The following is a 27,931-nucleotide window of genomic DNA, read 5'->3' as shown; positions in this document are numbered from 1 at the left end:
TACAAAATAAACAGTGCCGTTTCACAGCATGATTTTTTTTCCTAAAATTTTTTTCTTTTTTTCCTAGACATTGAAACGTGTGCTGAGGAAACACGCTGCAGCTGCAAGCCATACCTTCAGTAAAAATGCAGTAATAGCTGAAAGATTAAACAGAAAACAAACTATTCTTAATTTCACCTGACTCGCCATTCAGAAGAGAGGAGAGGATTTGTGCCATGTGACAACAGTCTGTTTCACACTAGATTGGTGGTCATTGAGTACTTCTGAGTAGAGGGGGAAACCCAGACATCCCTTCAATGCTGCAGCAAATAATGACAGAAATAATGTGATATCAAAATACAATACAGGAAATAAAACATGTAACAGGTGATAACCTCCAGTGCAACATATACAAATATCCTGACAGGGAACCCAGCTATAGGTAGTGAAAGTACGTTCTTAGCTGGCCGTAGACTTAGAACTGGGCTGGAAAAATCCTATGATCCAGGAAGCCTTGGTGCCTGGAAAATATCTTTTTTTGCGCCAATGGTACCAAAAAAAATTTCAACAATGCCAATGTAGGCAGGAGACAAATTTAAGGTCTAATGAAGCTTAAAAAAATGAATACAGGCACAGAGAAGTCCAAGGAGCCAAGTAGAAGGGGCATCGCAAAAGTTCCTGATAGTGCCTACATTTTTGAGGCGGTAGTAATGTCTAAGGCTACGTACACACGTCAGATGATTCTCGTCATATATTCAGGGCTAATATCGGATGGGAATCTGGCATGTGTACAGCGCTCGTCATCCATTCCGGCCGATCCACTACGAACAATCGAAATGGAAGTTATGGGGAGAGAGTGCAGTGGGGTACAGCCCCGTTGTTCTCCCCCTCTCCATAGAGCAGAACGGTGCTGTATGTACAGCGATCGTTCATGCTGTGTTCAGTCTTTTGTCGTTGGAAAGGATCGTGAAAGACCCTTTCCATTGACAATTACTGAACGTGTGTACCCAGCCTAAGAGGTAAATACTATTAAGTGCGCGTTCTACTTTTCAGCACTTAAAAAAGAACAAGTACCAGCAGGCAGGTAGCTAAGGTTCCCTAAATATACCTGCTGGTGTCCATTTCTGATAAATCTACAGGAGGTACATCAGCATTGGCACCAACCTGGTAAAAATGGTTGAACTGTCACCTTCCCCCCAATGCCACCTCTTCCGCTCCACCTCTTTCGCTGCACCTCTTTTGAGCAGGTGACCTCTTTCACCCAATCACTACAGGTTCAGGACCATACGACCAATGGAACAAAGCCAGAAGATGACTGTGCCCTAATTTTTGGTTCCTCATGGGAGAAACAAATAAAAAACAGCATATAGAAACTATTCTGCATATATAAAAAGTTATTTAGATGCAGCATTGCTCATTTTCCCGGTAGACCACCTACTTAATGTGATACTTTGGCCTCCTTCATCATGACCATAATAAGCCACATTTTCATCAGGTGATGTACAACGAGGGACAATAAACACAGAATAGACTAAGAACTCTCCCTCTCTCTCTTCACTATATGGTACAGACGTGAAATTTCAAAACGTTAAAGGAACTTTGCGCTCTTTCTTGCTTTGCAAACGCCAAGTGTTTGAAATACTGACACTGATAAAACTATTGCCTGTTCTTCATAGAACTCATAATCTTTTAATTTTGTTATGTCTAACTAGTAAATTCGACGGGCATGTACAAATTCTACTTTATTCTTAAAACTAAATGATCTCTGTTAATCAAAAAATATCTGACCTGCGTCTCTCTGTATCTCCGTGTAATACTTAGCAATGGAATGATATGACTGCAAATAATTGGGCTTTCATTGAGTTGTCAACTCTCTTTGTCAACATCCACCCCATCGAGTCACAGCACAGAACGCCATCAGAGCATTGTGTCGAGAATCTCTCGTGCTGTGGTTGAAATGGAGGGGGCCTCCTCAGCAAGAACTCTCCTTGAAAGACTTAGATTCGGCAGTCCTGGCTGAGTGGCAGTTAACTTTTTGTGTTGTTTTCTTTTCTTTTAATTTTTTTTAACGTTTTTTTTGTTTTGTTTTCCAGATGTAAGTGCCTTCAGCTTGATGGTCCTGAGTTGGTCCAGTAATTTGGCCACTATAAGAGACTAGAATTTAGTCTCAGGGAATGTGTATAGCCGCTGTCGCTGGAGCTGCTTTGCAGACTGTAGTGGTCATCCACATCGCTGGCACTTCCAATACTGTCCACTTCTCCTGGTGTAAATTCCATGCCTTCAATGTCTACTTCTGTGGAGGGGGAGGAAAAGAACAAAATAATAATGAAACACAGGCACGGTAGATGGAACCTTTTTTCACATCTTTCCCCACCTGGCCACTACAAAATTTTTTTGAACCCTCATTTAAATCTTCTGCAGCCCTCTAGTGTACACACATTACAAAAGAGAACTTTGTACCTACCCCCTTTACCCTTTCTCTTACTACCCAAATACGACTTTTCTCTGCAAGTCTCAGCACTGGCTGCCTGTTAGTTTAGGATAGAGTGGGGAAGGATTAGAACTCCTAGGAGGTTTTACCATGGTAAGGGGCTTCTTTGGAGAGAAAAGTCAGATCAAGGAAGGGAAAAATTCTCTAACAGCTACACAGCCAATAAAAAAAAATTAAATGCCAAAATGCCAGAAACTTTGTCAGCTTTTAATGTGTTTCAGATTTTCCCTCACTACTTGTCCAGTTAAGGCCATAGAGCAGTAAAACCTGCTCTAATCCAATGGTTCTAGCCTTACCCCAATATATTTATATTAATATTCTTATCACACAGTATTTATTTAGCGCCGGCATAATATGCAGCGCTGTACAAAATCCATAGTTATGTCACTAGTTGTTCCTGAAAGGGGCTCACAACCTAAAGTCCTACTAAAGTCATATGTCTTTAATACAGTTTAAGGTCATTTTTTTTTTTTTTTTGGGGGGGGGGGCAATTAACCTAACTGCATGTTTTTGGAATCCATAACTTTAAAATAAATGTTTTGGGTATTGATTAGGAAAACAGTCATGAGAGGATAAGATTATCATTAGAGACCCAGGGTGATCCAGGAAACCTGGAGTTGATTTCTTAAAAATCATTTGCTATTAGTTGGCAATCCAGGTATAAAAATTTTCCAAGATCACCTAGGTTATTCCATGATAGTCTATCTTCTCTTTAATAAATCAGTCTCATTGTAGCTGTATGTACAAATTTTACATACTTGTATTATTTACCCTTGCTTGTAACACATAATTCGTACAGCGCTACAGCTATTGGTATTTTACATAGGTAAACAAGCTTTCTAAAGGGATGGCAGCCTCCATTCACTTTCACAGAGAACGAGATCACAAGTACATGAGCTAAATGAATATTGCAGAAACTTTAGTGCACATTAAACACTTCTTCTATGTTGCACATCATGTGCGATCTAACAACCAGCAAATAGCTCAGTGTTATGTTTCCCCCTCTGACAGCAGGTTTTCTCCATCATACTTTTGGGATCACCTTCGGGATGACCTCCGGTGTTTGCAGAATCCAGCTCACCTTGTTCAGAATCAGTAGATATAATAGAGCCCATACTATCTGTGCGCATGCGCTCCATCCCATGCACAGAGAGCTGCTCTAGACGACGCTTGAGGTAGCGATGTTCTCTCTGAAGCTGTTCCTTGATGTTCAGAGCTTTTCGGTCCTGTTCTTCTAATTTCTGAAGAGAAAATTGTAGAAACGTGTTTGCTTATCTATGTATTTTGTCTTGCAAAGACAATTTATTGTAACTTGAAAAGAGTGGCAATTTCCATGCTGATTCACTTGGTTTCAAGGTTCACCTTTACTTACAGGTGACTCAATGTTAGCAATGATGGCTCAATTATATCTCTTTGGTTGTCTTTCATGCAACCTAAGTTCAAGACCTAGAGCAATCATTCGCAAAGTCTACTTGGTCTTAAATTTAAGTTTTACCACCAATGCTTGCCTTTGTCATATTTGCAGTTCCTTGGTTGCAGTGTTAGGGAGAAAGCAGTGGGGGTGTAAGGAACTCATCAAAGAACCACACTGAGCAGGGGTAATTACCTGGGTGGTAATTCTGGCTTTTTAATGATGGCAGCATGGGAGGAGGAGGTGATAATATAGTAAATCATACACCTTAGATGTTGTGCTTTAGTAACCCACAAACATAAAACTAACATATTGCAGATGTGGTGGCTGCATTTGTTTTCTTTCTTCTTTTTTTTACCTATGATGATCACAGTGCCAGCAATGGAACTGTATCTATGAAGAAGCAGGTTTGTTACATTTGAACAGAAAACGTGCCAGAACTAAAAAATAAAACAACCCCCTCTCCTCCTGTCCATACCATAGGTCGAGGAGAACCAGGCAGAAAATATTAGCTCATTGGGTTTCTGTGGAAACAATACGTTTTTATTTTTCCTTCATAACAGCTGATAAAAAAAACTTTAAACTTATTTGGTAGAAATTATTTGTAAACATCATGATAAAGTAAAATATAAGGGAAACCGGCCACGTGAACCCACCTTAATGTGCATTTTTGCTCTTTTTAAGAGGCTAAGAGTGGTGTGTCGGTTGCTATCTGGCCCAAGGGGCACAAGCTGCTTCAGCTGCTCCAAATATAGTCGTAGTTTTGCTCGCCTGAAAAAAAGAAGTTGTATGTAGATGTGCCAGAAACATATACAGTAAAAAAAAATCAATGAATACAGATAACAATGTGGACATCCTCAGAATCACTGAGTTTTTGTTTTTCAATGAAGTGTAATGTTATTGTTACAGCAAACATTTACACAATTATGCATTTCAATCATTGTGACAGCAGGTTGGGGAAACCCATTTTCTGTACCCATGTGCACCAAGACGGCTCCATAAACACATGATTTATCCAGTTTGGTCCAGAGGAACTTGAGTGCTCTGCATAGAGCCCTGACCTCAACTCTACTGAAAACCTTTGGGATCAATTGCAATGCTGAATGTAAGCTAGGTCTTCTCATCTATCATCAGTACCTGACCTCTTTTGGCCAAATGAGCACAAATTCTCACACAAACACTCCAAAATCTTGTGAACAAATGTTTGCCCAGTATATTTGTTAAAGATCCATATTTTGTTTCCTTCTTAACATGCCTGCAGAAATATGTTTCACTATATACTGAAATGGGCCAAGCTGTCTGGCAATGGCTTTGATTTAATAAAGCTCTTTAAGGCTGGAGAGGATACACTTTCATCAGTGAAGCTGGGTGATCCTGAAACCTGGATTGAAAACATTTGCTAAAAAATATCAAAATACTTTTAAGAAATGTATTCCAGGCTTTCTGGATCATGCAGATTCAGTGATAAAAGTGTATCCTCTCCAGACTTGGAGAGGCTACACTATTCAGGGGTAATGTGAGAGTTTCAGGAGTTGGGACAAACCAACAATTCAGAGAACACTTCAAGGGATTCATGAAATGGTCGTCTTTTACTCACGATGATGATTAAGTATACCTCTTAGTAAAAATATTTCTGTGCTATTTCACTATAGAATAATCAGCAATGTCACAAGAAGTGGAAGAATAACTGACCTACCAGCAGGGTCAACAGATAATAAAACTATGTTACCGGGTGACTGTAATGAATGTTAATGCTAGTGACAGAGCGTAGCATATGTGTCATTTTGATGTTTCCCAGAGTTCTACTATAATTTTGAGCAAACAGAAGAAATAAAAGGTGGAGGGAACCTTACAGCTTGAAGCCACTCATGAGCAGCAAGAGCTTGTAATACATTTTTGTATAAGGGGTTTTTGCAGCCTGTGTCTGCCTCTAGGCAATATTCCACTTTAAACAAGAGGCATTTTCATGTGTGTATGAAAACACAACTACTATGCTGCCTGATATTGCATATATACACACAAAAACCCACATGTAAAACGTTTGTGAGTTCATGGAATGTTCATCCTACGTTCACTGATGGTGACTACAATGGGACATTCACCAGTGTGACGTCACAAATTTAAACTAATCTACATTCTCATGAATATTGAACATGTAGCAAAACGGCTGTCTTTTCAATTAAGGCAAATAGCTAGTATTTAGAGAGAAGAGATCTCCCATTTGTATTGTGCATTGAGAAAAAAATGTTTATAAAGATGTACTTTGAAATTCCAATTAAAGATTTAAAAATGTGGAAATATAAATATACAGTCTGCTTTTTGCACAAGGTCATAAAATATTTTGGAAAATGTCTACTAATAAAATACTAGGCTTCAAATAAATGTAAAAGAGTTGCTATAAAAAACACAAATATTTATACAAAAGTTGCCATAGCCACATAAAAAATGGAGATGTTTAACAAATGCCTTCACTTTACTGCCTTTTGTTTTACAGTAGCTTTTATTTTAAGGTGAAAGGGAGTTATAATTCTAATCTCTGTCAAAAAAAAAAGCTTTTTTTAAAAATCCACCTAAAAGCCCTGTGGTAAAGCAGGACGTCGGGTCCCGAGATTTCTAATAGACTGCACAGTAAAAAGTTTGTTCTTAGGTTCCCCATGGCGTTACCTGTCATGGTGTCACTTCCCAATGGCTTACTATTGACGGGGTTTTCAAAGGGGTTCCTCTGGATCAAGTTTGTGTGTAGGTTCCCCCTGTACACAGCTCTACTTTTTTCATATCCCTCATAAAACTATTCTTTACATACTAGCAAAGATAGATTGAAAAAAAGACACATTGGGCCTGATTTATTAAAGCTCTTCAAGTCTGGAGAAAATACCCTTTCATCAGTGAACCTGGGTGATCCAGCTCCTGTTGTAACCCCTGCGATTGTCACTTTTGGAGAAAACCACCAGAATATGAAAAAATAATATTCTTTAATATGTTTAATACTATTGTTATTATCCCAGTAGTATTATTGCCCGTAAATAATCACAAATACCTAATAGAATACACTTTGCTTTTGTGATAGCAGTGCTCAACCCTGAATTTTTTTTAAGCTGGGTGGGAAGAACTTGTAGGTCGGTGGCAGCCCCTGTAACCACACAAAAACAGCCGGGTGGTTCCTGAAAAGTGCCGGGTGGTGCGCCCAGCTAAATGTGGCTGGGGAGAACACTGTGATAGTGACCATTTAACAAACACCTTCATTATGTACATTGCCCTATAAGTAGGATTTCTTAACAATGAACTGGGTACATAGTATCTGTTTGTTGTAAACCTGGAGAAAGCACAATAAGTGGCTGGGGAGAACACTGTGATAGTGACCATTTAACAAACACCTCCATTATGTACATTGCCCTATAGGTAGGATTTCTTAACAATGAACTGGGTACATAGTATCTGTCTGTTGTAAACCTGGCGAAGGCACAATAAGGTTTTCACTATGACTGTAGAAGATCTGATTTGTATTACAGAAGTCTGCATGAAAATTATTCAATGAAGCTCTTTCTTAACTGAAAAAGAACAAATTCAAGCTACAACGTGTACTCTAAAGGGCAAGTGAGTCACACAGAATATGTCAGCATTAGGACCTAAAATAGATTTGGAAGCAGAAGGCACTTGGAGGACGAGTCTGTGTGTCTTATAACATGGGGACTTCTCGTCATAGAACATACAGTGCGTGGATTGTAATAAGATGGACTGCACGGCAATGATGTCTCACATTCTTCTGCAGGAACTTCCCACCGATTTACTGCCTTCAGCTAACAAAGCGCACTATGAATTTTCGTAAGGCACAAAAGCAGTGTAATCTGCATTGTACACAGAGCTATGTGAAGATAATAAATGTAGAGATAAAGAAAAAAACCTTTATCTGGGGTAAAAGACCTGGCTTCTACTGTATTGTGATGTGCAATGTCACCAACTTCCCTCTTAGGGTTATCTCAGGTCTCAAGTCTCAGAAGAGTTCAAAGAAAGCAAGAAACTCTAACAAAGGAACTAGGCTAGGATAAAAATGACAGCCATCAGTGCTCATCCCAGGAATTTTTGTTGAGCCAAGTGGGAAGAAATTGTAGGCGGGTGGCAGCCCCTGTATTGTGACCCAACTCTTCAGTAGCCACATAAAAACATCTAATTGGTTACTGAAAACTGCTGGGTGGTGCGCCCAGCTAAAAGGGGCTGGGGAGAAAACTGGCCGTGGGAAAAAATTTTGGCAGCTTTTAAACTCAAGATATTTTAATTGAGCATATTGTATATAATGATTTTATTAGTAAACGTAAAAGCAAATCAATTAAGGTTATGGTGAGAAAGGAGTAAAGGTATTGGGATGCCTTTCAACCAAATCAGTGCATTGCATAGTGGATCTTTCTTAAGAACTGAAGGAGTTCACATATTTGATGCCCTTCCACATGGTAACAACAAGAAGATTACTCCTAATTTTATAGAAGTGGACATGTCATGCAAATCATGCGTTTTGTCCCCAATGGCCAAATGTACATCTAGAGCCTAATAATATAAAGCAAATAATTCCAAACTCTGTTTTAGGTTTTTTGGCTATCCTTATGCAGTATAAGGAAACCATGGCTTCTCTGGTGCAGGGTGTGGGACCCAATGATAAAGCATAAACATTTGGGTTATGATGAGAAGTGAATGCAGGTATCAAAAAGCCCTTCCAACTAGATAAATGTGCAGTTCAGCAGAACAGAAGGTATTCACATCCTTTTCCATCACATATTCCAAAAATTCAAGTAAATGTTCCTCATTTTCGAAAAATGGATAGAGTTGTGCAAATAATTGATCTAGAATCAGGGCAAAATGTTATGCCATGTAAGACACTTTCAGGAGCCTGCGCACCAAATCAAATATCCGGTTCAGCTTTGTACCTAAATTTTGGGTGCCTTTTGTCATTGCTATTCCTCAACAATCCTCCATTTTTCTTTTCCCCAATGAGGTTGGCAATTAAATTGATGGATCACTTGAATGCATTGAATACATCAATACAAGGAACTATTTCACTTTGCCAGTATATTTGGCTTTATTGATTATAGGGTGCAGTATTCTTTTGGGATCAGTTGGCAATATGGGGTGCATTTTATGTACTCCTGTGGACAAACCTTAGGTTAGTTTTGGACGTGACAGCAACTACATTGTGCAAGGGCCAATTTTCTTATATATTACCATGATTGTTTAAAAAAAAGTATATTGTACTGAACTGTGCTGTGTGATTGTATGGTTCTCCTTGTCCTGCTTCTTTCTTTACCTTTTCAATTCAAGAACTCCAAAAGACGAATACTAAATCAAATGCAGATACTTAACATGCTTGCATAGCGATGTACCAGTGAATATAGAGCTACATTCATTTGTAAATGTTAGATCTGCCTAGAGTTTAGGTTTAAAGATAGCTAGACCAATTTTTCAACTAGACATAAATAGCAGATAAAAAAGTGATAATATGACACATTTCAGATACAAATAAGAATGTGGTGCTTACCTGTGCTTTTCCAGCTCATTGTGCGATGACCTGTCAGAACAGAAAATAATCATCATTAATATTGTATTCCGTCAGGATCAGCTTATATTAATCTGGATCATGGTGATACATTCAATGACATGTACATTCACCAAAGAATCAACAGATGACGGGTGGTTCCTGAAAAGTGCCGGGTGGTGCGCCCAGCTAAATGTGGCTGGGGAGAACACTGTGATAGTGACCATTTAACAAACACCTTCATTATGTACATTGCCCTATAAGTAGGATTTCTTAACAATGAACTGGGTACATAGTATCTGTTTGTTGTAAACCTGGAGAAAGCACAATAAGTGGCTGGGGAGAACACTGTGATAGTGACCATTTAACAAACACCTCCATTATGTACATTGCCCTATAGGTAGGATTTCTTAACAATGAACTGGGTACATAGTATCTGTCTGTTGTAAACCTGGCGAAGGCACAATAAGGTTTTGACTATGACTGTAGAAGATCTGATTTGTATTACAGAAGTCTGCATGAAAATTATTCAATGAAGCTCTTTCTTAACTGAAAAAGAACAAATTCAAGCTACAACGTGTACTCTAAAGGGCAAGTGAGTCACACAGAATATGTCAGCATTAGGACCTAAAATAGATTTGGAAGCAGAAGGCACTTGGAGGACGAGTCTGTGTGTCTTATAACATGGGGACTTCTCGTCATAGAACATACAGTGCGTGGATTGTAATAAGATGGACTGCACGGCAATGATGTCTCACATTCTTCTGCAGGAACTTCCCACCGATTTACTGCCTTCAGCTAACAAAGCGCACTATGAATTTTCGTAAGGCACAAAAGCAGTGTAATCTGCATTGTACACACAGCTATGTGAAGATAATAAATGTAGAGATAAAGAAAAAACCATTATCTGAGGTAAAAGACCTGGCTTCTACTGTATTGTGATGTGCAATGTCACCAACTTCCCTCTTAGGGTTATCTCAGGTCTCAAGTCTCAGAAGAGTTCAAAGAAAGCAAGAAACTCTAACAAAGGAACTAGGCTAGGATAAAAATGACAGCCATCAGTGCTCATCCCAGGAATTTTTGTTGAGCCAAGTGGGAAGAAATTGTAGGCGGGTGGCAGCCCCTGTATTGTGACCCAACTCTTCAGTAGCCACATAAAAACATCTGAAAACTGCTGGGTGGTGCGCCCAGTTAAAAGGGGCTGGGGGGAAAACTGGCCATGGGAAAAAATTTTGGCAGCTTTTAAACTCAAGATATTTTAATTGAGCATATTGTATATAATGATTTTATTAGTAAACGTAAAAGCAAATCAATTAAGGTTATGGTGAGAAAGGAGTAAAGGTATTGGGATGCCTTTCAACCAAATCAGTGCATTGCATAGTGGATCTTTCTTAAGAACTGAAGGAGTTCACATATTTGATGCCCTTCCACATGGTAACAACAAGAAGATTACTCCTAATTTTATAGAAGTGGACATGTCATGCAAATCATGCGTTTTGTCCCCAATGGCCAAATGTACATCTAGAGCCTAATATTATAAAGCAAATAATTCCAAACGCTGATTTAGGTTTTTTGGCTATCCTTATGCAGTATAAGGAAACCATGGCTTCTCTGGTGCAGGGTGTGGGACCCAATGATAAAGCATAAACATTTGGGTTATGATGAGAAGTGAATGCAGGTATCAAAAAGCCCTTCCAACTAGATAAATGTGCAGTTCAGCAGAACAGAAGGTATTCACATCCTTTTCCATCACATATTCCAAATTCAATTCAAGTAAATGTTCCTCATTTTCGAAAAATGGATAGAGTTGTGCAAATAACTTATCTAGAATCAGGGCAAAATGTTATGCCATGTAAGACACTTTCAGGAGCCTGCGCACCAAATCAAATATCCGGTTCAGCTTTGTACCTAAATTTTGGGTGCCTTTTGTCATTGCTATTCCTCAACAATCCTCCATTTTTCTTTTCCCCAATGAGGTTGGCAATTAAATTGATGGATCACTTGAATGCATTGAATACATCAATACAAGGAACTATTTCACTTTGCCAGTATATTTGGCTTTATTGATAATAGGGTGCAGTACTCTTTTGGGATCAGTTGGCAATATGGGGTGCATTTTATGTACTCCTGTGGACAAACCTTAGGTTAGTTTTGGACGTGACAGCAACTACATTGTGCAAGGGCCAATTTTCTTATATATTACCATGATTGTTTAAAAAAAAGTATATTGTACTGAACTGTGCTGTGTGATTGTATGGTTCTCCTTGTGCTGCTTCTTTCTTTACCTTTTCAATTCAAGAACTCCAAAAGACGAATACAAAATCAAATGCAGATACTTAACATGCTTGCATAGCGATGTACCAGTGAATATAGAGCTACATTCATTTGTAAATGTTAGATCTGCCTAGAGTTTAGGTTTAAAGATAGCTAGACCAATTTTTCAACTAGACATAAATAGCAGATAAAAAAGTGATAATATGACACATTTCAGATACAAATAAGAATGTGGTGCTTACCTGTGCTTTTCCAGCTCATTGTGCGATGACCTGTCAGAACAGAAAATAATCATCATTAATATTGTATTCCGTCAGGATCAGCTTATATTAATCTGGATCATGGTGATACATTCAATGACATGTACATTCACCAAAGAATCAACAGATGAAAAAAAAAAAAAGAGACCCTGCCCAAAGAACTGGTTGCCCAATGCTAATCTATCAGCTAATCTATCAGAAATATTCTGATTGCTATGGACTACACCTTCACTTTCCATTTCCTACTTATAACCATCTCTGAAGAGCAAATTAGCTATTTCGCTTTAGCCAACGTTCCATTTTTTCATTCAGCCATGCCCAAATTCATCCATGAGGTTGGTGACTCTGATTACACACTGCAGTCATACTGTCACCAGAGATGGCTCCCATCCCAGAACATCTCACCCCTCTGGAATGCTTTAAGACATTGTAAATTGGAGGTCACCCCATAGCAATTACGTGTGTAGGAAACATGCAGCAACACTTGCAATGTATTTGTACGGCTTGGCTGCTTATTACAGTTCTGACACATCTATGGGATGATGATATGACATCGCCGGTATTAGTGCTACATTCCATTAGGTAAGAGAGAGACGGAGCATAAACACCCTGACAATAACCTCCCTTCTTCTTAGAAGATGGGAGAATTTGTGTCTAAAGGTTACGTACACAGGGGCATCAAAATGGAACAGCCACCATGTTTTAGTCAATACTCCTAAATGCTTCCTACTATCTGGGCTCAAGCTATGTACCAAGCTGAATGGTCCAAGTCCCACAAGGCCACAGTAAAATGTTTGCTTTGCTGACATATGTATATGATACATTGGCCTTGATTTATTAAAGCTTTGCTGGATCACCCAGGTTCTCTCATGACCGTTTATCTTCTCCAGTCTTGGGAGTCTTGCATGATCCTCAGAATATTTGTATAAATCTTATTCTGACCTACTAATAAGTAATATACAGAAAGTATATGTGAATATAAAGTCTTCCTGTTCCCCAACACAATTTCATAGCTCAAGAGCCAAGACCCAAGAGTAACATTTCAGTTCCAGGCAATGTTGAATAGTCACCTTGCTCATAATATCTCTATGATATTGTGGAGGTTCACTTTTGTGTTGGTTTGCACCAGAAGAATCATAATCGTGCTTGATTTTAAAAAGGCGCCATTATGGTAAATGGGGATGGCAATTTTTCGTCACAGGCAACATATCTAGAAAACCAATACAGAAGTGAACAGTACTATTTAGGCATACTTGCTGAATGAAAAAAGCCTAATAATATTCAGAGCAACAGTGTTCTCCCCAGCCCCTTTTAACCGGGCGCACCACCCAGCCCTTTTCAGTAACCACCCGGCTGTTTTTGGGTGGTTACTGAACAGTTTGGTCACAATACAGGGGCCACCACCAGCCCCTAAGGTGAAAATAAGGTTCACCATATTCACTACAACCATGTAGACCAAGCTTTGCCCCTTTTAATCCCAAGCCTTTAAAAACTGCTACTACATAAAGCTATAATTGTAGAAATATTGTCAGATCTAATGGTATGATATTTAGAAGATAAACTTTGTTATTTAGTCATTAGTACCAATGATTCATTGTAAAATGTGCTATACATTTAATTACGAATTTACTTTGTGCACAATAAAACTGTAAACTATAACAACAATTGCTACATGGCTACAGTTCTTGGAAATGTGAAGAAAGACACATCACCGCAGAACAGGTTTCAGCTAGCCCAGTCCACCAAACACTCCAATTCCATAACACAGCATTTATACGTGAAGGTGAGATCCTGCTCAGGAAGGTGAGTGCACAATACGACCATCATTGGCAATATAGCATAGGGAAAGGGGGAATGGTCAGAAAAACTGATGTGATTGAATATTATAAACATCTTATATGGTGATGGCTTCCTTCAGCCAATGTTCTGTCTACAAAAACTTTCTCAAGTGTTGGATGCATAATAATGTTCAGGAATGGCTTTAGGATAAGGACAACCATGGGTTATGACTGTGCACCGTGCCAATGTGGCCAACCGAAGTTTGGGGTGGACAACACAAGAACACAACTGAGAGTTTTCAGGCCCTAAAACCAAAACAAGGACTTTCATGGCAGAATCACCAGGTATTGCTTATTTTAAAAAAATGTAAAATGTTTGTAATTAAATACCGTGGTATAGTTTATATTGTTGTTGATATTTATTTGCATTTATATAGTACCGCATCATATATAGCTCCAAGTCATGTCTGTAAGTGTTCCTTAGAGGGGCTCACAATCCAATCTGCTTCATCTCTTTGTAGTTCCTCATTGGCTTCCATTTCACCTTAGAATCAAATTCAAGCTCATGTGCTTTGCTTTCAAATCCCTCCACAGTTCTTGTCCAACTTACCTTTCTGACCTGGTAAAAAAAAAAAAACTCCCCTAGTCGCTCTCTTCCCTCCTCAAATGACCTACTAATGACTTCCTCACTCACAACCTCATCATACGCATGGCCCCAAGACTTTTCTAGAGCTGCCCCAACTCTCTAGAATGGTCTTCCTCATGCTATTCGGCTTGCTCCTACTTTCTGCTCATTTAAAAGAGCACTCAAAACCCATCTTTTCAAACTTGCCTACCCGTCTTCTTCTGTCTCCTAATCCCTCACTACATCCCACCATTCCATATCTTCCCTTCTATTGTGTGATACTTCCCTCACCTCCTAGATTGTAAGCTCTTCAGGAAAGGGTCCTCTCCTCCTCCTGTGTCACTGTCTGTATCTGTCTGTCATTTGCAACCCTATTTATTGTACAGTGCTACGTAATATGTTGGCGCTATATAAATCCTGTATTAATAATAATAATAATAATAATAATAACTGGATTTAGATCTACTAAGTTGTATTTTTATCAAAATAGTTCCAAATGCAAAATAATTTTGGATAGAATTGTAAGATTTCCCCGTCTTGCACCATGTGGCACTGTCTTATTGGGGCAGAAAGTGCAAATCTACCAAATGGCAACCCAGATAGCAATAAAAAACACAGAGACCTTAGAACTTCTGAAATAAGTTTATAAAATGTGGTTGGAAAAATTTTGCCTTTTTTATAATAATTCCCAGTCACACGGGTGCACAGAATAAAGGGAAATCTCTTATCCTCACTTTATCGAAAACTCCCTACTTGTATATCAGCTATATTGTATATTTACTATAAAAAAGGACTTCACAACATCATACATACTGTATTTCTGGTTTGTTTTACTAAATGTAAAATACAAGAAACATATGTCCATATTGAAATGAAAATAAATCTGGAGTGCTTGGCGGACAGTTCTCACATATGAATTAATTAACTGATATTTACACTAAAAACATTCCCTGTCACCAGCTCTGGGGAAGGAGTACAATTACTCTGTATACGATGGCAGGCTGGAATGTTTCTGGGTTTACTAAACTGAATTATACCAGCAAATGCCCAATCTGTGGAAAATATGGGGTGGGGATAAAAGTCATGCACTGATTTATTTATTTCTGAGGTCTGGATTTCTAGGCTGCTTGGAGGGAGATCTTTATGGACTGCTCCATATAGGGTTGTTTTTTTATTCTTTTTAAACAGTTCAGCTTTAAGATGAAATGATCTTTCTCATTCCTGGTATTATAATAGTTAAGTCAGAGAACATAAGTACTAATGGTAATTTATGGCGGTATATTGGTGGGGGTTTGGGCAGGGGGTCAATAGGCAGAAGAGTAACCCCATGCTGATACTTTGGCAGACTACAGCTAAATACTTTAAGGACTAAATACTTTAAATACTATAAAAGTACTTGGTATAAAAAATGAACAGTAATTTGGGATATAATTAGCAGTACGGTAGAAGTATATATACTAAAGATTTTTTTTTACAAGTAGTAAAAGCCTCACTTCCAATACTTTCAACTTTAACCTCGGGGGACGTAAATCACGAGGAGCTGAATATTTACATTACTCTTGGAGTAGCATTTCTGCTTACCCAGCACATTCTGCCTCTATTCAGCTATCAGGAGAGAAGATAAATTACACAAATCTGGCAAAATGATTACCATGTGCAATTTGGAGACTCTTAAAGGGATAACAACAAGCTGGGAGAGTTTACAATATTATAAAAGGTGAATAGGCCTGTTTAGCAAATAAGTGGGGGATTATTTTTTTTTTTAATGAAAGCTCCATCTTGCAGATACTTGCGCAAACAAACATACAAAAATGTAAAGTATCCAATAAGAACATATCACTGTGACTTTTAACAAAGAAAGTGAAAGGTAAATCATTTCATTGACAGGGCAGCACATTCCATTTCATTCTCACCAAGCTCAAAATTGGTGTTCAAGTTAAACCTAAAACCAACTAGATTTTACCAGCAAAAAAAAAAAAAACTCCCTATTTCAAAAAGCAAAGTATCTCTAACATAAGGATAAGTACTTGATTTCTTTGTACCTCCAGCCCCAGTTGACACCAGTGTTTCGACAATGGTGCCTAGTCCCCATTCCCCAATGTGCATGCCTAGGCTATGTTTATGTCATCACATGGAATCTGTGGACCTGTAGATGGAAGATAGTCAAATAGTACTTTCCGACTGTGATAACTGAAGGTTATGCCTGGTTCTATTTACAGCCATTTTGTTTGGGAAGTATTGAGAACCAATGACAGTGCTTCACTGAGCAGCAAAGGTAGAGAGGTCTTTGAGTCAACATAACTTTGCAGCCCAAATTGTCCAAGTTCCACATAAAAAAATACAAGTCAGAATCCTATATTCTTCATGTGTCTGACATCACAATAATGCAGCAAATACTACTAAAATGATGCGGCAGGTAAGTAGGCATGGTGAGAAATATTGTCCTCTGTTGTAATAGTCAGCAATGGCAACGCCATTCAGTCAGAACGTCAGAGCAGATGAAGACTGCACTTGACTGCTACTTTTCATGGCCAAATAAATGGTATGTAAAGGGAAAAAAAATATTTTTTGGGTACAGATCAGTATTGCTTATTTGTGTGGCATAGGCGACTTTAAATGAACAAAGCAACCCAGCAGTTCCGATTAATAGATCACCAAACCAAAAGCGGTTCTGTGTACAATCTACAATTCCCGGCATTACTTGCGTCTATAAAACAGTCCAATGCAGGGCCACGCATAGCCAGAGAGGCCGCTGCTCTAGACGCGAGTGATGCCGGAAATTGTAGTAGCGGCGCAATGCATCTCAATGCAGTGGCGGGCCAGTTGGAATTCATATTTAGGATTCCTTTAGGGGCCAAAAAAAAAGGACGTCGCGGGCCAAATTTGTCCCGCAGGCCAGAGTTTGACACCCCTGGTTTCGAAGAATATATATAGGAGAAGATAATGAAAATGCTACAACCATATGACGTTTTAAACCAAATATTCTACCAGCCTAATGAAGTCCATGAGTTCTGTGACTTACCCTGGTGAGAATTCTCTAAGAGGTTTCAGCCAAAAAAAAAAAAATATTTTATTACATAATTTCTTATAATTCTCTCATCAATCATCATTTGCTCACAGACGACCACAGTGTTCCACAGATGAAAAGTGGCTTCTTTCATTAGTCTGCACCACATACTCTGAGAACTTTGATGTGGTTTTGAGCAAGGAAGCCCCCAAACCACGAGAACCATAAAAACAAAAAATAAAGCATCTACCTCAAACCCAGGTAATGCAAAGACCTAGAAACAGTCTGCTTACATTCTTGGATGTATTTTTCGTGTTTTCGGGGCTGCTGCACATATGTCAGAGCCCCCCCCCCCCCTAGATTGTAAGCTCTTTGAGGCAGGGTCCTCTCCTCCTCCTCTGTCATTGTTTGTATCTGTCTGTCACCTAAAACCCCTATTTACCGTACAGCGCTGCTTAATATGTTGGTGCTATATAAATCCTGTTTATTATTATTAGTATTATTAATAATAATAATAATAATAATAATAAATGCAATATACCAAATGTAGTAGAAATACTTTTATTAAAGCAGATAACTACCTTCTCTCTCTACAGAGTGAATATTGTATTTTGTGAATACTGCTTTATTATGGACTAGAGAAGGAGACTGGACTAGAGAACAAGACTGGATCATGACATTAATCTAACAATATGTCATCAAACCAGAAATAAAAAATAGTATATTGGGTACAGATTTAGAAGGCCAGTGAGGAGTTAAATAAAAACAAAATGACATTTTTTTATTGAGGTATTATTATTATATTATTGCTTTTAATGCATTATGCATGTATAGAAGTGGTTAATCTTTGCAACAGAATGACTGCCGCTTAGTTTTCTTTAAAAGTCTGCAATTTTTGCAAACACAATTTGAACCAGTGTTTTGATTTTTGGGTGGCTGCACTGGCTTTCAGAAAGCTATAAACACCACAGTAGCCACCCCTTCATGTGCAAAACTTAAAACCATGGTACCAACTTTTTTGGGACAACTTTTAATAACTGAATTCATGTTATATTTGTTGGATATGCCCCCAAAATACCACCTTCTATAAAGCTATGACCAGTATCTCTCCTTCTATTGTGTGTTACTTCCCCCATCCCATAGATTGTAAGCTCTTCAGCACAGGGTTCTCTCCTCCTCCTATGGCACTGTCTGTATCTGTCTGCAATTTGCAATTGAAGGTACAGTGCTACATAATATGTTGGCGCTATATACATCCTGTTTAATATTAATAGCAATGATAAGCTATCATTTTTTGTAGAGTTTGCTGTGGTAAACATAATAGGCCTGGAGAAGAAAAGTGGAGAAGATAGACCCATCATGGGAGACCCTGGTTGATCCATCAATTCTGGACCGGATCCTAGGTTTGCTGGATCAACCAGGTTCTCTCATGATAGTCTATATTCTCCAGTCTTGGAGAACTTTAACAAAAAATCCCAATATATGCAAGCAAATAAAGCAAATTTCCAAAAATTAGTTTTAATGTTAAGAGAACTGCCAGCATATATTTCCTCTGTCGTCTTTTAACTTTGGGGAAATTATATCACTGACTGCATCCCCGTTACCCTTTTGGACAGTGATCAATGTTATTAAGGAATAAATAACCAACAAGCACATCTAAAAGTTTCTCGGGATACCGATCCTTACACAGTAATGGAGCTGTAAGAGTTTCTGCTTTTAATCCCTCAGGATTTCCTTTTCTAAACTAACCAGCTACTTACCACTGCTGTTTGTGGGAAGATTCACAATACAGAAATCATTTTAGCACTACAAACTTCTAATAATGGTTGCTTGATTTGTATTAAAAAAAGCACTGAGACTTAAAGGTTGCCATACAATATACATGCCACTAAATACATTTGGAAAAGGAAAGATCATGCATCAGGTTACAAATTGTCCAACTGTTTTTAATTATGAAAAAAGTATTAGGAACTAAGTATTTTGCCTCATTTTTTTTCTTTGAACCCACAGCTCCCATAATGCTCTGTAGGCTTGTGGTTACCCATTATTATGCTCTAATAAGCTGCACAAAAGGCAAGATCATGTCCAAAAAAGACCTGCATTTGAAGAACCGCCAAAACAGGGTGGGAGTTAATATTGAAACCACAAAAAAAGAGGAAACTCAAAAATATTTAAACTTTATATGGGAAAATACTGGTTCTCAATACAATACAATATATGAAATAAAAAAAAAAATGTGGTATTTTGGCCAGCAGGCATTGGGAAGAGGGAAACTTCATGTAGATATAAAGCCATCATTAATCATTAGTTCTCTAAGATAAGTATAAGTGTACACTGATCTTTGTGGATACATAAAAGGTAGAATTTAAATAAACAATGCAAAGGGTAAAAAAAAACTAAATTACAAAAATGTGAAATTGAGAAACTGGTTGTAAATGAATTTTCTATTTCCCTTTTATTTAGTATGCACAGTGACTGGACTGACACTTTTTTCTTCAGTGGACAAAAGAGAACAATTATTTGATTGTTTCCAACATTTCAAAAAGTTTCTGTAACTTACTAGGAACATTTTTGAGACGTTTTGTTGGCCAAGAGGCCACACTTATATAATCAAAGTATCATAATCCAAGATTAACATGTCTGCTTTTGACATAGATTGGTTTCAATAGCTAAAAAGATCATCCAAGCTTCACCTGCCCTAGAATTTCTTTCCCTGCTTTGAGGATCACTTAACAAGTGTGTGCTTTACATTTCACTTGGAAAAGACATGTGCATGCCAAGAGAGTGCTTCTTGAAGGTTTCAGTCATAATCAGGTGAAAGGGCAACTCTGGCTCTTCTTCTGGCTGAACTGAGAACCTCCATGGGCAAACAAAGTTTAGATGGTCTTTGATGGTGCATGTACACATACCATTATGTCAAATATAGAATTGCATAATTTATTGCCTACCAAATTCATGCTGAAGTATACTCTGTGCCGCCAGTTGCCAGGTAGGAACAGTCTGAATCTGGTGATAAGGATGCATGGAGGAATTCAGGAAAGTTACTTAATTTTAAATGCTTGCTGAAATCAATGCTCTTGAAAAAAAGGTTTACAAAGCAAGACTTAGGCTATGTACACGTCAGATGATTCTTGTCCAATAATCGTCTCAGGGCTGATATCGGACGAGAATCTGGTGTGAGCTCTTCGTCCGTTGTTCCTTCGTCAGTCCTGGCTGATCCACGGATAACGAAGGATTGTAAGGATCGTGCAGTCTTTTGTTGTTGGAAAGGATTGTGAAAGATCATTTCCACCAACAATTATTGCACATGTGTGAGCAGCAAAAAAAACGCCTATTTTTTTTTAAAAAAAAGCTTGCTACGAATGGACAGGTACTTTCCAAAGAACCACACGTATGGAGAAAATGCTTGTCATCAAAGAATATGATGAATCACTTGGACCCACAGCAATACTCATCTTCTAGTTTCTTTAATACCTATGGCACTATACATAACGTACACAAGTCAGATGATTGTTGTCTGATTATGGATTCAGGCTGATATCGTCCGAGAATCTGGCATGTGTCAAGCGCTCGTCTGACATTGTTCATGGATCCGTCCAAATCCATGACCAACGAATGATGACTGCAATACAAATGAAGAGGAGAAAGTGCAACGTGGGGCACTCGCTCATTCTCCCCTTTCCATACAGCAGAACAGCCTTGTATGCACATTGCTTGTTCATGCATCTTTTAGTGTTTTGTCGTAGGAAGATCTTTTCCAACAACAAAAGTCTAACATGTGTACGCAGCCTTAGATTAGGGGCATTATAGGGGCTTATAGCTCCTCTTTAGGGGTGCAATTATTGCTGGCTTAGAAAACACAACTTGTGAACATCAGGCTGTGTACTACTGGTCTTGCATTAAAAAGACCAGATGTGTCTTTACACTAAATAAATTCATCCTTGAAGAAAAAAAAAAGTACTAAATGATTCAGCCATTGTCTTCTAAATATAATGGCTCACCCACACCACTAGACCCCATATGACCATGTTGTAGATAGGCAGGGAACATGTGCCATTAGCCTCCCAATTACTCATAAGCCTCCAGACAGTTTAATGCCGGGAGTCTAGACTTTACATTCGTTTTACGGTGCTATGGTTAACCTTTTGCAGACCCCGGAGACATATGTATCGATCATGTGCATAGGTTCTGTAGCCCTATTGATAAAAGCAGGCCCTGTTTGTCATCAACTTCGTTCCACATTCTCACTCACTTTATTACTAAGCAGCAAACCTACATACACAACTTACATATCTCTTGTTTGTTTTGATTTATAATAAAACAGTCTGCACACTATGGGGGGAAGTTACCAAGTGGCAAACAGACTGTATAGCATATTTCCAACCCTATTTTTCTGTTCATCCTGTAGTGACAAACTGAAAAAATATCATGATGTTTCAGCTTGCTTGCTATTTTAAAGGCGATTGCCACATTTAGTGTTCAGAGCTGTAACCAGCATATATATCACCGTATTATTGGTACATTACTTTTACCACCTGTGTAAAACACCTCGGGCTACAACGGAGATTGAAAATGTTTGTTTTAAACACCTTATCGCCACATTTGCTGCTTAAAAAAGTAGTGTCAACTTCATTGCCATTGGTCTATAGGAAAAGTGAAAATCAGCACTGCAGGCAAGTAAATTTATTTTCTGACCACTCATTTAGAGTAATTATGCTACCTCTGGTGTTCTTCCAGAATATTTTTTAAGGTCTTAGATTGTAAGCTCTTCTGGGCAGGGTCCTCTCCTTCTGTTTCTTTGTTTGTATCTGTCTGTCATTTGCAACCCCTATTTATTGTACAGTGCTGCTTAATATGTTGGCACTACATAAAAACTTTTTATTAATAATAATAACAATAATAATAGGCTACATGGGTGGTCACAAAGTTTAGTAATCCCAGTTGTTGCCATAGGAATCCAGCAAACCCTAGAATTCTGTCAGCTTTTCACCACCACCTATACTTTCCCAACTTTCTATAGCCACCCTCTTAACGTCCCATGTTTCTATTGTCTTTGTATTATGGCCAAACAGTCGTGGCCCGGCATTGTGACCAAACTTTTCACTAACCACTCAAAAACAGCCGGGTGGTTACTGAAAAGTACTGGGTGGTGCACCCGGCTAAGGCGGAGGAGAAGGCTGATCTATTTTCCAGTTCAAGTTTTTTCACCAGGGAATTTGATAAACTTGGTGTTATTAAAGTGGCAAACAGATTTCTAAAAATGCAAATGTAAGAAAAACAAATTAATATTTAAAATTATTAAATTATTAAGATTTAAAATTCGTTGATGTGGAAGGAAGGGTACAATTCGATCCCATGTGCAATCACTATTCAACAACCGTTCTGTGTTTTATTTTACTAGGTGGCAAACATTTTTTAGCAGGCCATCCATTTTATAAAATTCTGTGCATATTTACTATATTCTGAATGCAAATATATGTGTACATTGTAAATGATAAAATGATATGAAACAAATGCTAAAAGTACAATCATACACATATTCTTGTTAGTAAATCAGGCCGATGAGGTTTAAACACCCAAAAACACTCTGCATGTGCGGCTTATTGTACAACTTTGCGCATGAGCATATATCATTCTGGCCTGGCCAACCAAGATGGCCAAAGATCTTGCAACCAGGAAAAGGACCAGGTAGAGATGTTGATGTTGGCAAAGCAAAGGGTGGCAGGTAATTTGTAGAAACATAACTTGCCCCTTATGCAATAAAGAACCTGCCCGCTCACATTTTTTAGGTTCGGATGCACTTTAATACTAGAATACATATATTTACATATTAGCAAGGGTTAAAACCTTTGCAAATATGTAATTTTAGACATACATGGGGTTGGCCATATTTTTTTAAAGATAAAACCAAGCCCATGTACATATGAAGTTACATATTTGCAAGGATTTTACCACACAACAAGATCACTTGAGGACATTTGATTGTACTGGTGTATCTAAAACAACATTAAAAAGGCAACATTCCCATGTAAATAGGTTATTTGAATGAGTATGGATTGCAATGCTTTTCCCAAACGAGACGAGCACTTTAATGCATTCAGCCCTATCTCTGATCCAAAGCACTTGAGTTGCAAAACACAAATCTATGCTAAATAAAAATAAGTATCAATATTTTGTGTAGGTTTTCTATGCATTCATATGTGGTGCTTTTAAACAGCTTAGCTGTAAGGCCTCGGAATGTGGAAAAAAAAAGGGATAATACATAAAACGGAGACCTGGGAAAAAAACAAAAATTCCCCATTACATAAGGCAAGCTGGAAACTGAAAGAAGAAATTACACACTTAGCCATGCGCTATACTATATAATTAGCTGAATGGTGATGATTTCATTTACATGCTGAGAAAGCTAAAGTACCATTCACACCGTATGAAACCAAGATCATTTCCATGGTTACATTTACTCCCGGTAAACAAAACTCCCGGTCTGACCCTCTACCATTCATAACTCTGCTTTCTGTTTTTTTATTTTTTCTTATTTCCTGCATTGGCGAGAACTACGGGTAAATAAAACATCTCCCGGATGGTCAACTTCAATGACAAATTCAGATACCCAAAGACTTCAAGGATTCCTGGGACGGGATTGAAAGGGCTTTTCCACCCAAAGCTACTAAACAAGATACCGTATTTTTCGGACCATAAGACGCACTTTTTTTCCCCCAGAAGTGGGGGGAAAAAATCCCTGCGTCTTATGGTCCAAATGTAGCCTAAACATATGTTTCTTACTTGTCTCTCCTCTGTTCCTCTGTGCCCGGAGCGGTGAGCGGTGAGCACAGGTCTGGACCGCGACCGCCTCACAGCTTGCCCGGGCCATCTCTCCACAGTCCATTCCTCTCCCTCTGTGCCCGGAGCGGTGAGCTTGAGCACGGGTATGGACCGCGCCAGGCAGCGCTGCACTAGCCTGCCCAGTCATAGTAAGCCCCGCCTCAGCTCCTCCCCAGCTGCTGTCCCATCCCCCCGTATAGCTCCTCCCCCTCCACCTTTTACTTACCCTGTTCTCCTGTCCAGCGCGGCCAGAGTGACTGTGACTCCTGTCACTCTTGTATCTTGCTCCCGGCGTCCTCCCACTCTCAGCATGATTGGCTGACATGTCATGCTGGGAGCAGGAATGCTGGGAGAATTCTCCCAACATGACTTTGTCAGCCAATCATGCTGAGAGTGTTCCCTGAATAGCGTGCTGAACCTCACTGAAGATCACTCTTCACCAGGATCTTCAGTGAGGTACAGCACACATAGTAAAATCACATATACACAACACAAACACAGTGAAAGCACACACATACACAACACAAACTATTTTATTACTGAAGTCTCTCGTTATTGTGTTTTACAGTAATTTTGTCTTTTGTTGACTTTATTTGTTAATAATGGTTCTAAATGCTGCTGTTTACTTTACAGGGTTTATTACATGTGTTTATGACTGTGCTGTTGGTTTTTAATGCACATAAAATATTTCAGGACACTATTTGCTTCAGAATCTTTTTTTTCTTCATTTCCCTTCTCTAAAAACTGGTGCGTCTTATGGTCCAGTGCGTCTTATGGTCCGAAAAATACGGTAAGTCACCACTGGCTTTATAAACAGATTAGCAAAAACATTAAAACTACCTAATATTTTATAGGTCCCCCTTTTGCTGCCAAAACAGTCCCATCAAGCCATGGACTCCACAAGACCTCTGATAGTGTCTGAAGAAATCTATCACCAAGACGGTAGTAGAAGATCCTAAAGTCACGCTACCTCCACCTGCCTGCTTCCTTCTTCCTATAGTGTATCCTGCTTCTATCTTTTCCCCCAGGAGATCAATGCACTTCAATGTTCAACCCAGAAAACTTTTCAAGCTGGGTGAGAACAAATTGTAGGCAGGTGGCAGCCTCTGTATTGTGACCCAACTCAGCAGTAACCACTCAAAAACAGCCGAGTGGTTCCTGAAAAGTGCTGGGTGGTGCGCTTGGCTAAATGGGGCCAAGGGAGAACACTGCACTTGCATCTGGCCATCCACAAGGAAATGGAATTAGTCAGATCAAGCTTGCTTCCCCCATTACTCCAAGGTCTATATTCAAGGTTCGCGATGGTGAACAGAAGTCATTGTGGGCACTCTAAAGGGCAAACTACAATTCACGATTTGTTCTGAAAGCTTTCTGACACTGCCGACAATAGTTTTGTTATACTTTTTATGTTAAAGCAGATCTGTGGGATGGTCAATTGTGGACAATCAAACCAGACGGACTAGCCTTCCCTAGGACATTTAGGAAGCCTGGGGGCCCAGGTGACCTTATCGACAGTTTATTGCTTGTCTTTCCTTTATTACTTTGGAAGGAACAGACAACTGTATACCAAAAACACCCTACAAGACCTGTCGTTTTGGAGATGCCCAGACTAGTCGATGATTGCCAAATACAAACTTGATTGTCAAATTTAACACCCCATCTTCTCTTCATTGACTTCTTACTATAGTAGATCTCACTTTTATACAATTGACAAGAGAGTAGTCTGAACCCCTTATCCTTCTTTTTTCGAGAATATTAGCCTAATTAGGCTGTATAAAAATAAACAGTCTACGCTCAACATATCCATATCCAATCAATTTCCATGACTTTATCAAATGTATGAACTCCTGGTATCAATCAGTGATTGACTATTTAATCTTACTTTTATTTTAAACACTCAGATATGTATTTTGTTAGATATATTTTATCACAAATTTCATTTTTATGTTTTAAATAACAGTAATCTTTATTTGTTCAGCACATTTTACGATAGAATCTGAATCTTTTTCCAGTGCTCCAGGCAGTAGCAGTGAACATGCAAGCTGAACTCTCCCAATTTCAGAGACAGCCATGACGATGTACCGTATAGAACTGTTCATTGTGGTAAACCACACACAGGAAGCGGCACACCACTACTTTTAATGGTACATGAAATCATTCAAGCACGTTTATGTTAGTTTTTCCAAATGATTTCTGACAGATATATTAAAATTAATTAAATAGCCGGAGTATGTTGATGATCAAATTTTGAACAATTGATCTAAATTTGTATATCATTTCATGTGTGCTTCATGATAACCCAATGCATGAATTTTTTAGCACATATTTTTACTACTTGTCAATACTTTTTTCATACTTTTGGATTGAGTAGTGTAGGATCCATTGGAGATTTAACTTCACCCCTTAAAGCTGCGTTGACACGTTTAATAATTGTCAATGAAAAGGACCTTTCACAATCCTTTCCAATGACAAAAGACTGCACAATGCATGAACAAGCTCTGTACATACAGCACCATTCTGCTCTATGGAGAGAGGAGAGGGGAGACTGACAATTGTTCGTGGATCCGCCAGGATGGATCCATGAATAACGAATGACAAGCCCTGTACACAGGCCGGATTCTCATCTGATATCAGCCCTGAGGCGATTATCAGATGAGAATCATCTGACGTGTGTACGTAGCCTAAGTAATGAAGTGGGGGGAACTCATGGACAAAAATAAAAATGCTATTCCCTGTTAGGGTAGGGTATCAGATTTTTATTTCTGTCTGTTCCCGTTTCAGATTTTCACTCACTATCTCTCTTTTGCAACGGTTCTCAGCAGAACAGGATGTGCATGAAATTGTTTCAGGCATAATCCCCAACATAGGTCTAATCCTTCCCTCCACTATACAAAACTAGACCTGCCTGGAGTTCTGGTTAGACCTCTACTTGAATAGGTATTGTTTTGTGTAGAACAAATCCGGCACAATATGTCAGTTCTATTGTATAAATCATAATAATTAGTGAAAACCAGTGAAGCCTGGTGTCCATGCAATCCTAGATTTGACTTTGTCTTTACAATATGAAATCCAGTTTATACCAGAGCACCTGTGTTCACCTGGTCTGTTATATAATTCTATTTTCTTTTCTTGTAATTTTCCATTCAAACATTAACTAAGTGCTTGAGAAGTCTGTAATTTGAGTAAGTACTGTACAGATACTGAATACAAACTGACTTTGTTTCCCTATATCCAGCCTTCAAAATATCAGACCTGGTTATAAATTATTTTAAAAGCTTAGAATTGGGTGAAAAGCCTCAAAATTTCTCAGTCTAATATGCTTTAATATGATATAATATATAATATAATATAATATATTATAATAATAAATATAGATTTATTATTTTATTTTTATTTATTCTGGACATGCATTCTCATTACATTTTGTTTAGTGTATGGGTATAAATACAGTGGTACCTCGGTATAAGTCCGCTTTGTAATAAGTCCAACTTGGAATAAGTCCTGTTTGGACATGAAAAATTTTGCTTGGTATACAACCTTTTTACTAGAACTTGTATGGGTCAAAATGAGTCATAACACCATGCGCTACACTTATTTACCTCTCTCGAGACAAAGCCACGACTGCCCACTAACGTCAGTACGCCAGTTGCTACCATTCAGTGAACAACCCGCGCTACAACTCTCTGTGAATTACAGAACATCTCTTCCTCCTCCCTTCTCAGCACCATCCTAGTAGGCACTCCACTCTTCTCAGCAAGGTAAA

At 38.6% G+C, this 27,931-nt stretch overlaps 1 protein-coding gene across 2 annotated transcripts in view; it reads right to left on the bottom strand.

Moving 5' to 3' along the window:
* Window positions 1–2,075: 2,075 nt before the first annotated feature.
* Window positions 2,076–27,931, bottom strand: part of MXD4 (MAX dimerization protein 4) — a 46,811-nt gene continuing 20,955 nt past the window's right edge. The window contains exons 3-6 of one of the 2 annotated variants that reach the window (XM_072406555.1): window positions 9,406–9,435; window positions 4,538–4,652; window positions 3,552–3,711; window positions 2,076–2,272 (exon numbers count right to left, since the gene is read on the bottom strand). In XM_072406555.1, coding sequence (XP_072262656.1) covers window positions 2,124–2,272; window positions 3,552–3,711; window positions 4,538–4,652; window positions 9,406–9,435 — 454 coding nt within the window. In that variant the 3' untranslated portion in view covers window positions 2,076–2,123. Of the gene's footprint in view, window positions 2,273–3,551; window positions 3,712–4,537; window positions 4,653–9,405; window positions 9,436–11,918; window positions 11,949–27,931 lie in introns of both variants that reach the window. The other variant, XM_072406554.1, reaches the window with a different exon arrangement.

Source organism: Pyxicephalus adspersus, chromosome 3, assembly GCF_032062135.1.
Source record: "Pyxicephalus adspersus chromosome 3, UCB_Pads_2.0, whole genome shotgun sequence".
Classification (NCBI taxonomy): domain Eukaryota; kingdom Metazoa; phylum Chordata; class Amphibia; order Anura; family Pyxicephalidae; genus Pyxicephalus; species Pyxicephalus adspersus.
The sequence above is the reverse complement of the archived record's forward strand: the minus strand, read 5'-3'. Positions and strand labels throughout refer to the sequence as shown.